Source organism: Trachurus trachurus, assembly GCF_905171665.1.
Source record: "Trachurus trachurus genome assembly, chromosome: 21".
Taxonomy (NCBI): Eukaryota; Metazoa; Chordata; class Actinopteri; order Carangiformes; family Carangidae; genus Trachurus; species Trachurus trachurus.
Window position 1 is genome coordinate 21,979,251 of NC_139899.1, and position 12,041 is coordinate 21,991,291.

Consider the following 12,041-nt stretch of genomic DNA (forward strand, 5'->3'; position numbering starts at 1 on the left):
TTACTTTACACATGACACACTGCACGCTGGGATTTTCACACAATTAGGCACAAAGCAGACGCCCAGTCATTTTTCCACTTCACGTAGCCATTGCACATTCTCCAACTTTATATGTAGCATCCATCCTATGGTGAAAGAATGAAGCCCCACCTCTACTACACATGCGGTTGAGGAGTTTACAGAGATACTCAGCGTCACCTCCTGAAATGAGTTCAGCGCTCTTTGATGCAGAGAACAGACAATGCCGTTGCCCTGAGCGTACTCAGATATCAGTGTTTAGTACGCTCGCACAAGCACATCAATGCAGCCATTCTGGTCTCCTTAAGATAACCACGTTGCACGGCCACCGTGGAAATGAGTGACACTTGCTAGAGCGCAAACATTTCAGCTGTTCACCCAGGTTTTTTTTTTAGTAAAGTTGGAGTTTCAGCAACATTTAGTCAGTGCTTAAATACTTATTTGGTGATGGGGGAGCTGTGTCTTTCATGACAGAGGGGGTTGTCCTTTAATTGCAAGGTTGATCTTGAGCTCCTCCTCCTCCTCCATGTAACAGTGTCCTTTAGCAAGACACCAAGTTGCCCCTGATGTTTAAGACAACACCTTAGAGACCAATTGGAAAGCACTTTGTCCATTACATTAGAAAAGTGATGTATGAGTGCAGTCCATTTGCCATTTGCCAAGCAGGGAATGTCCGATCTGGAGGTCGAACAACAGACCATTTAGGACTCACAACCATCACATGAATACAGCAATAATGGCGTCTTTTATTGTCTTAACAGGTAGCAGACAGTGCTAGTAGCAGATGAGTGGACATAAAACCTGATTTTAACCTTGAAACCAAAGCATTTAATCACTTCTTTGTGAAATAAGATACATCAAACATCCATTTCTAGGTCAATAGCTCACCACGTAGATTTGCATGTTTAATCACCTGCTTTTGTCCGTGGTCGCTTAATTCCAGACGTTGCCCGTTAATGGCAAAGCAGAGACTTATTTCCTTTTGTTAGGAGTTGCTTCCAAGCCTCCACACTTTTAAATGGTGGCCCCCTCCCCATCCCCATCCCACTCCCCCCACTCCCCCACCGAACCGTGATAATTGATGTATTTCCCATAAAGGAGTGGTAATTAAGATAATGAGATTTTCAGAAGCAAGCATTGCATGCAAAAATGAGGGGAAGCATGTTTCTTGACTGTTTCACTTAAGCTTTATAAATTTCCCTTCCTCATCCTCTCTCCTGTTTCATTCTCTTCGTTTTGCCAGCTCTGCCTTTTCGGTCGACTGATGTCTGCGTCCTATCTGCGTTCTCCTTACCACATCTGCTTCCCCTCTCGACACCCATCCGCAGCTTGTCCTCATTTGTTTGCCTAGTGCATAATTAGCTATAGGATCACCCATTGTGTAATTATGTATAGCAGTTTGATATGTAATTAAAATTGTATCAGTATCCAGTGTAATTTGTGCTGTGTGATTACCTATTAACAGTGCAAACAGTTGTGCCTAAAAGCCTGTGACCGCCCCTCTCATAGATGTCACTGTGCCTCTCAGTCAGTATTTACATACCAAGAGGTGCTACAGTCAGAGCACAGAAAAACACCTTTAAGACCCACCCGTGAGAAACATTTAATAGACTTCGCTCTACAGTACGTCTCCTCAAATTGAACCGTCTTTCTGACTTCTTTAGCAAATTGTTGGATATATTCTCATCCTGAAGCCTTAAACCAAGGACTTTACTGTAGCAGACACTTCGCACTGAGTGAATAAGCGCAGCAACATTGCACTGCTTCCCCCTCCCAGATACAGACAAACCAAACCAGAGTAGGGCTTTCAAACAGCTTGTTAGAGAGGTTTTATAATAGAGTAAAGTCTTGAAGAGAGGGCTTGTGAGAACACACTTAAGGAAATGTCTTAATAAAAGCAGCGGGCTACAGACTGGCCTAAATAAGCCACCTTTGCAAATTCTCCACTAAATAATTAGACGTGCCTGAGAGGTCTGCTGTTGGGAGAAGCTGCTGTTTTTTTAGTCAATAAAGGTTATTTTTTCCTAAAGAAGGAGCAGAATTACTGTTTGCCTCCCTCTGTGCATATGATTGAATGCAGTGTGTGTGTTTGTTCGTCTTTGTCTCTGAGCCGTGTGCTGCTGCGCATGTGGTCAAAGATCACACCCTTCTTATCCAACCTACTGTAAAATCTGATGCATAGAGTCATTACCATAAATAAATAGATTCACTCCACATACACAGACACATACCTGCAGGCCTACAGTACACACTCCCTGTATATCTAACCTGTTTTGTCTCAGTAAACTCAGTCTTCATCTCTATCTGTGCTATAATTACAATGGTGACGTTCTGCGCTCATTTTCATACAGATGAAGAAATTCTAAGGTCTGCGATGATATCAGACATGTCATGCTCACTAGCAGTGAAATGTGGGTTATAATGAGCTTAGCATGCCCCAATTTTTCCTCATGATGTAATGGCACAGCAACAGAAAATTGTGTTGTAGGTCTTACTCAAAAGGGTTGTTAAAACCTGCAGAGAAAGACCATGTTCATTACTGATTTTTTTTTCCTTGTTATATAAATGCACAAGAACTGTAGCACTGCAATTATGAAGGTGTTGGAGTGTATAAGTCTCCAGGTATAGATCAGTCTGGACTCATTTGTTCCTGCTGTGATGGCCATGATGCCAGGCTTTGTGTTTGAAATGTCGATATGTGAATTGAACATTCCAACACAAAGTGGGCACAACATAAATACGAGAGAAAAAAAATACCTTGACAAAACAAAAACATACAGTATACATTCTTGAAATTACACTAAAGCTACATGTGGTGTTTTGACGTAAAGCGAGAACAAGTGCCATGCAGCCTGTGACCTCATTGGTCAAACCACTGCTGTTAGAGCATCAGTTCTCTGCTTAATTCATGTAAAATCTATGAATATATCCTTTTGTTAACATTGATTCCCTCATCAACTTTGCTAATCAGCTCACACGTCACTGATTTACAGACTCAAATCACAGTAATGACGCTGGTTGGTCTGTTATCTGGGCTCATACTTAAACAGAAGAAAGCACGTTACATAAAAAAAACAAATGATGTCATCCTCCCCCCTAAAAAAAATATGCAGTTTGGTCTCCAGACTTTTGAGCAGCACTATCAACCAAAGCTTGATGTGCAAACATGCAAGAAAGAGTACACATGAAAATATATCACAAAGATAAAATGAGATAGCCTCAAGCTGTTTTGTTTATGCATATTTAATAGTGCGACAATATACTTTGATACAGTTTGTTCTATTACACTGTACAGTACACGCCCAACTCGGTACAAAAGTTGAGAAATTAGCAGCAGCCGTGAACTCTGTGTGCACCACATCAGTCTCATGCACCATATTGGAGTTACGTTCAATTCTGCCATTCCCCTTTAAATAAATGAACTAAAGAAAACACTTTCCCACTGGTACCGGCCCAACTCCAGCCAGGTCTTCTAATCACTGTTGGTTCGTTGGGCCAAAATTGTAGACAGTACCTGATTTGTGGTACATTTTCTATCAATATCCTCCATTGTTATAGTTTGTGTGATGAAAGCTTTGTTTTTTATAGTACAGTATATGGACAATATTTACAGTATATTGCATGACCACTCACGGCATCGTGGGGTTCATTATCGTGACTGCTACAGTAACACTTCCACATGGCAAAGATTTGAGTCGGTACAAAAAAGCACAACAAAAAGTTTACCATCTTGTGAACTACTCAATGTCATTTTTCTATTTCAAAGCTTCATATTTTGTAAGAATTACACCTATTTTGTTGCCCTGTCACATGACAGTTTGGATCCAATCATGATCTAGTAATTATTTAGTAATTACGCCTGCGATAAAACGTTAATTACCTCAAGATTAAAAATAACCCAGAGATTGTAGAGCCTCTGGGCACATTCAAGCAAAGCATTATTGGAACATTTGTGAATATCTGTGGCATGATCTTAAAAAAACACACATTCAAAATTAAAGCAAAAAGCATCTTTCTCTCAAAGACTACTTTGTCTTTCTGAATGAGAGATGAAGCACAACATGATCAAAACGCTGCATCCTCCATGTTGACACAGCCTCTCCATTTCTCCCCCCCTTGTGTGCCTTCAGTCATGTACATACAAGACCCTTTTTCTGTTTTGCTAACCCTACAGAGCACAGTCTTTCTAGCAGAACACACAAAAGCTTTCAACAACAATAAAACTGCTGCATTCCCCAGAGGAGGGACTTCAGCAGCAGGTCTGACATCCACCGTATGGATGATTAGCATCATTAGAGCATCAGCTGCTCCCTCTCACTTGCACAAACACACACACACACCCCATGATGGCTGTTCAGATACACTCATGCGGAGTAAATGGGTGCTTGTTCTTGGCAACACAATGATGTATTTATGATTGGAAGTAGGTCAAATAAATGAAACCCAAGATCTATAGACTCTAGAGAGATAACATCTGTCTTTGCTTTCTTCAGAGATGACTATGAAACTATGTAAAGCATACAGAATATAAAAGAAAACACTGGCATATAAAAATAGCACAATTACAAACTCTCACTATTCTTCCTCAGCGACAGCTTTTTTCCCCTGTACTGTCAGTTTTTTCTTGTGCCATATTGAAATTGTGTCTTCTCTCCTTTTCAGCTCCTTTGACCGACAAGCCACCAAAGATCCTGTTTCCCTCGGAAAACAAGATTAGCAACATGGAGCTGCAGCTAGGTAAGAGCTTCACAGGATTTTCCCGCAGCTGCAGTCGCTGCTATCTGTGTCATTTCCAAATGACAGGAAATGGATGACTTTTCGAATCCTGTCCAACACACCTCCAGGCGATTAACACAGATTGATGATGGCACTTTTCATTTGCTGGAGGACCAGGGGAAAAAAAGAAAAGAAAACAATTGTAGAAGTGTTTTCCATATATGCAAATTGTGGGTATTAATGTCCCAAGGGCTGTTTTGTCAACAATGGCGAGTCCATATGGTGCCAGAGTTCCATACTCTGGCTCGCCACATGGAGAGGCAGCCGCTCTCCGTCGCCGTTGTTTGTCTTCTTTGACGTGGGGTCACGCCAGGTCTATGATGTGTGCATACGTGCGTGGGCGACTATATGCATGTGGTTGTGGTTATGTTTGTTTCTTTTTGTTTGTTTGTTTTTTTTCCCTGTGTGACAGCATATTGCTTGATTTCTGGGCACAGTCCACTGTCCACATGGCGCTTGCCGCTCTGTGAATGGCTAATGTGTCTGTCATGGTGAAGCCAATGGGACAAGACTGAGAGCCCGGGAAAAGCAGAGAAGGATGGGACGATATGTGACAGACAGAAGAGAGGGGCCGAGACAAAGACAGCGTGATGACTACATTGAGCATTTACCTTTTGTTTTCTATCTAATGCTATTGGAACCCAGGTATAGTTCATCTAAAATGCCTCCATGGTTGGCTGATCAAGAGTGAAAAATTGCTGCTGCTGATAAACTGACAAGCGGCGGGCTCGCATGACGGCGCGCTCTCACACCCATGCATGAACAGGCTGCACAATGTGGGCAGACCCTTGAGTTATTTGTGTCATTTGTCTCTCTCTTGATTCCAGTGAGATTTTGAAGAAAGGGTCGGCTCTTCTTTCTGAAAACTGTCTCGCAATTATTTAAAGCCTCTCTCTGTCGGCCGGGTCTTATGTTTGCTGCGTGAGCGGTTCCATGTAGTGTGGAGTGTGTATGGACTGTATGTGTGTGTTAAAGGATTGGTGCATTTAGTACTGCACAGTGATTTAGTGCTGCAGTTCCATAAAATTGGGAGGAAGTTGAAGTTTTTAAAGGTCTGAGCAGAGCAGCAGAGGCAGAAGATATTCTGTCTTTTAGACTCAGTGTCCCAGAACATGCATTTCCCATGTATGCAGATTACAGCAAGAAGAGGCTCTAAAGTCTTTGAGTGAGTAAAAACTTCATATACATGCATATGCATATGCAGAACAAGAAAAGAGAGAGGAAAGAGAGTTTTTTGGCATTTTGATCACATCATGATTAGAAAGAGGTAGGATGCTGTGTGTGAATAGAAACCCCCCGTGAGTCTAGGGTCTCTAGTCTCTGGAGGTGTTTGTGGTGATGAAATGAAGAAGTGGCAGAATGTGATGAGCTCAAACCTGGACGTTGACATGAAGCCTGGAGGTGAAAGTGGAGGAGGGGGGTCACAGCAGGCTGCCTGAAATAACAACTGAGAGCAGAAGAGACAAAATATATTTATATATAGTTTGACGGCAGCAACATGATTGACTGATTGAGATCGTAGCGAAATGTGATTGGTTGACAGATAACGCCCATAGTCAGATGATTACAGGGAGCGTGAGATATAAAGATAGCCTTTACTGATTGAACTTGGTCTAAGGTTCATTTCCCACAATGCAATTCAATAATATCCCTTTGCCTGATAAATGCACATGTCACCAACGTTCTGCCACTAAGCCTAAGTGTAGATAACCAAGGTGACAACACGGGGGTTATGTGGGATTTTTCTTAGACTCAACAAAACCTGCTCCAGAGCCACAGCAGACATTATACAACTGTTTTCACAGGCTAATCAGTTCTCCCCGTGGCTCGTAAACTGATCTAGATATGTAAAAGCTGCAGAGCCTCCATCTAATATTATGGTACATAAGGGATTGGTGCTGCTATCACAACAAGACACATGAGGCAGGGGAGAGGAATAGAGAAAGGAACAGTATGTGTGATGTCATAGTAGTGAGCCTCCACAGACTCCCAGCAGAAAGTCTAAAGCTCAGAGACACTGAGGTAAATATTTTACAGCCGGGCTCCATTTTGTGTGCCGAAAAGTTGTCTCTCCCTCCAGATGAGAGTTTCTCTTTTATTTAGCTTTATTTATTTATTCGCCTCTTATTTAATATTTGTTGAGTCATGCCCTAAGCAGCTTTATGGAGCGACGTGGCAGATTTATAGTGGCCAGAACGTGCACAGAGAGAAGGCAACTGAAGGGGGAAAAGGGGTGGGTTGGGTGAGGGGGTGGGGGTTGAGGGGGATGGGGTGGGGGGGTCCAGTGGAGGCCAAAGGGATGGGCAGTAAAAATCTGAGCCGTAAGCAGAGAGATAAATCTGCAGCAGTGCCGGGAAACACAGACCTACTTTATCTCCTCTGCCGCGGTGACCAGTGGAGGTCTCAGACAGCTGCCATCACACAGGCAACTTTTACGCAGCAGACACACACACACACACGCTCGCTGGCATAAATAAAACACATATGTTACATAAACTCACTCACAGAGCAACACACACACATGCACGCGTGGTCGGGATTAAAGGGAAGTCAATGCAGATGATGCAGAGAGAGGAACAGAGAGAAGTGATGGCATCAGAGCGGTCACAGAAGCAAGAAGGGTGTCGGAGGGGGAAAAAAGTGACGGGGGGTGAAGAGAGCTGCAACAGAGGGAGTTGTTTGTCTTAGGAGAGGGGTTGTCTTGTCAGAGCACACACACACACACACGCGCACATGCACATGCACACACACCCCTCATGTCTCGCCATGCCAGTGTCCCTCCCTGCTGAAGACACCAAATCCCAAAGCTACAGATCATGTTGAAACCCTGCAGCTCCAGCACCAGCTAGCAGTGTGTTTATGTCTGTGTGTGTGTGTGTGTGTGTGTGTGTGTGTGTGTGTGTGTGTGTGTGTGTGTGTGTGTGTGTGTGTGTGTGTGTGTGTGTGTGTGTGTGTGTGTGTGTGTGTGTGTGTGTGTGTGTGTGTGTGTGTGTGTGTGTGTGTGGGTGGGTGGGTGGGTGGGTGGGTGGGTGTGTGTGTGTGTGTGTGTGTCACATCACAGACCTACAAAGCTTAAGGGCTTCAGGAGTCCCCATGGGATGTGTGACTGTGTGAGTGTGGAAAGCAGGGCCTGCAAAATATTACTTCTGGACAACTTGACATTTTCTGTGTGGTTTCCAATGGAGACAAACTCAAGGTTGTGTCGAGTGGGTTTTTGTCAGCAGCCAGCCATCCACTTTTTTCCTTTTCGCCAGATTTACTGCTGCTGTCCCCCAGTGGTGAGTTGGTGTAGTCCACTTCTTCCACTTCTTCCACACAACAGGAGGATGATTCATATTGCAGAAGGGGGTTGGTGGGTGGGATGGTTGGGGGTGTATTACACATACTGTAGTTCCAGATTTAAAACAGACAGACTCACTGACTTGGTGTTGATTCCCTTGGGATGATTTGTCATGGATTTGCAGTCCCAGAGGGTGGAGAGATTCAACCCGCGCTTACACAGCACTCCACTTTGAGCTAGCTCTCCCTGTTCGTCATATACACACACACAGTTATACGCACACACATACCCCACAACACTTTGGATGGGCAGGTCACACACATGCTTGCGGAGCACTCCTCAGCAACCGTGGGATAATTGTAACTGATAGAGGATTTTACTGTCCCCCAAAGCCAGCAGATGGGTGCACTCTAGTGGAAAGGAATTAGAATCCATTATTTCAGTGAGCGGGACCCATCAGCATGGGATGGGCTGCAAGAGGGGAGATGACTCTTAAACCTACTTCATTTCAACATTTGCCAGCAGTTGCACACGCACATACACCCATACACACATACACACATGTCCGCACGCTGCACTCGCTCAGTGGCGGCCACCATCAGTAATAGACTGACACTAAGGAACGCTGACGGCACAGATTTTCTCTGTTGTTTTCTGGATATATTTTTGACAGGTCGTGTGGATGTCCCACTGCTACACCTCAAACATCCATCTACAGGACAGCAGTTTTTTATTTAATTTTAATCGACTCATCGCAATTAGTGACTTCACTCATTTAAGCAAAGGGAGTCGGTGCAGGGATCAACTGTAATGAACTCTGACGCACAGATATCATCACAAACCGTCTGACGCTAATGTGACTCTGTGATGCACTGATATTATTGCATAAAGGTAAAATAATAAGCAGAGAAGAGTCTGATTTTTGTTATTTCAGCTATAGATGTACAGGCCAACCCTATCATATAGTCTTATTTACACATTATGTACAACTCTTCTCTTCTCTTCTCTTCTCTTCTCTTCTCTTCTCTTCTCTTCTCTTCTCTTCTCTTCTCTTCTCTTCTCTTCTCTTCTCTTCTCTTCTCTTCTCTTCTCTTCTCTTCTCCTCCCTCTCTCTTTCTCTTTCTCTTTCTTCTCTTCTCTACTTGATTGTAGACACCTAGCTGTGACACCAGTCTTGTCACTTTGCCACCGAGAAGGGTGAAATTGAAATTGACATTGCTCTGGAGAGTTACTAAAGGTCAACACAAAGTCACTCCACTGAATTACCCCTGGTACCATCACTCTCTCTTTCTCTCTCTCTCTTGCTCTCTTTCAGTCTGTAACACACACACACACACACACACACGCTCTTTCACTCCTGCCACACTTGAAAGACAGTTCCTCTCGCTCCCTTTCGCCTCAGTCCCTGTCACATTTCCTTTTTTCAGCTCAGACAGACACGAAGGTATCCGTACAAACATGGTCACAGCGATGTACTCACATGTTTGATTGTGCGTTTGTGTGTCAGGGCTGGACATCAGACAGATTACACACTGAAAAGACAAGATCGCGTGCTTCGATCGCCACATTCCTCAGCTATACAAAGATATCTATCGAGAGTAGAACTGAGGAGGTACATGTTCTTATATCTTTAAAGGGGCAGGGGGGCCAACACAGACTTTATCTTCATGCTGTGCTCTTTGGGCTGCGTTGCTGCAGTTAATTTCTTTTGATAAATGACATATTTATAACACAGAGGGGAAAAAAATCAAAGCAAAATCCAGCCTTTAAAGGTCACACTGCAGATACAGTGAACAATTTTGTGTGTGCGTGTGCGTGCGTGTATGTGTGTGCCATCACTCAGTTTGGTTGCAGTCCCACTGTGACCCAGCGTTAAGTAACCCACGGTAACCGGTGTAGTAACTAGTGTGTCAGCGAAACAAAGCTAAATGTTTAAGTGTGTGAACGGTCGTCATTAATCACTGAGTCTGGGGCTGAGAGCCGGAGCCGGCAGCATGATAAATGAACCGAGAGGCCTCTACACATGCCGAACAGGAAAGGGAGCCGGGAATGAGCAAACACACAAAGGGAGAGACAGAAACAGGACCACGTAGTGAGCAATAAAGACTGACACAACACCCCACTGTGCATCACGTAAAGTGGCTTGTTTACTACCGCCTTGACATTAGTCACCACCACACCCGGTGAGGACGGTAAGAAGGAAGGCACGAACGCACGTTGTTCTGTCAGGTGCCATCTTTGAGCAGCTGTAGTTTAGCGGTGGCGGTGGTTTTAATAGACCTTATCGGCAGCTGAATCAGCAAGCAGAGGCAGCTCAGCCCCGCGAATCAGTGGTTTTTCAGCCATTCACTGAGGTGTCTTCTTCGTTTTGCCTTTTTTCTTCTTCCACAGGCAGAGGAGTTTAGAGCGGCAGTAGTACAAAGCAAAGCAAAAGTTTTACAGTGACAACTTTTCTCTTTTTTTTCAATCAAACATTCACATTTTTTGTCCAATTTAGTCTGCAAAGTTTCGCCTTATATAAAACTTGTGTTCCATTTAATTAATCCAACTCTCTTATGAAGGGAACCAACGTACTGTATTCATAAGTCCAGGAGGCAGGGAAAAGACTTAATGAGGGTTTAGTTGAAGGGTTTGATGATTACAGCTTGACAGGTGCTGATGCAAAAGTAACACCTCAGACATGATATTCCCAATCTAACAAATACAATGAGATGGTTAAAAGCCTTTTTTAATGTTGTTCCTCAAGTTTTTCACCTCTGCACATTGAAATCTTTAGTCTTACCTATTTTAAGTGATGTATAGTAAATATCTGTACCTGTATACAAACACTTAAAGGATGTGGGGCTTAGAGTTTGCAGCTAAGAGCTAAACATAACAGCTCGTAATGAGATGTGGGAATGTTTGGCATCAGTGGTGTTAAGAGTGATTTGAAGTATGAGCGGTAGATGTGAAGGAAAACAACACAAAAGCAAACAGATCTGAAGTGAAGGCCATGTGGAAGATGCTCTGGCTGCTCAGCAACAAGAACAAAAACAAACACTCTCAGGAAAGCAGCCTTTTTTTTTTATATATCCGTATACACCACTCCCTCTCCAGGTGCAGCCAACAATCTCTGTCAGACATCTTAACACTGGCACTCCTGCAGAGAACAAGACAGAAGTAGATGGATAGAAGAGAAAGAGAGGCCGTGACAGCACCTTCCTGTAAAGTCAACGGCCTGAGGAGCCGAGGCCTCAAACACAACAGAACAAGACCAGGTCAAAGCCTAGTGTGAGGCTGCACCGCATCCAAGGCTATTTGCATTCTGCCTAGTGTCAGCTGGTTTCAGGCCTCTCTCGCTGTTGTTTGCTTCTCCGTGCTTGCATATACAGTTTTTTTTAATGGAGTTGAAGTCCCAGTTAAGCTGTTCTCATTTATGTTTTTAAGTTTTTGTTGTCAGACAACAGAATAGAGGATGAAATAGAGGTTGAAACACAATCATCACGGCTGCATGTCCACAAGCTATTTCCAAGCTGCTGCTCTGCATTTCTAAAATCCTAATTTTGTAACCACAACAGTGTCTTTGTGCAGCCAGGACACAGGTACCACTGTGCTGTAGCTTGGCAAGGTAAGGGAAAACTTGTCCCCTCTGTCAGCGGTAGAGCATCGCTGTAATGTGTGATCTCCTTCTCAGCTATGGAAGTAGCCAACGCCACCTCTGGTGCTCATGGACGTCCACCTGCGTGGGTCAACAGGAGCAGATTTTCTAATCTCTGCTTTGTTTTGTGTTGTTCTCATTCTCACCAGTGTCACCAGCAGCTCTGGAGAATCATTTTCCATCTCAGAGTTTGCATCTCCCTGCAGGAAAATACACACAATACATTATTATGTAACAACAAATCAGCCACTTTTATTAATTGAAAATTTTTACGCATTACATTTTGCATATGGATTGGAGCGATATGGAGGAGAAAAGGCATACAGTACA

At 43.6% G+C, this 12,041-nt stretch overlaps 1 protein-coding gene across 1 annotated transcript in view; it reads left to right on the top strand.

Annotated features, from left to right (window-relative positions):
- il1rapl1a (interleukin 1 receptor accessory protein-like 1a) overlaps nt 1-12,041 on the top strand; it is a gene marked incomplete at its 5' end in the record, with an annotated part of 151,376 nt that overhangs the window by 89,655 nt on the left and 49,680 nt on the right. The window contains one exon of the mRNA XM_083997326.1: nt 4,681-4,755. Coding sequence (XP_083853452.1) covers nt 4,681-4,755 — 75 coding nt within the window. The remainder of the gene's footprint in view (nt 1-4,680; nt 4,756-12,041) is intronic.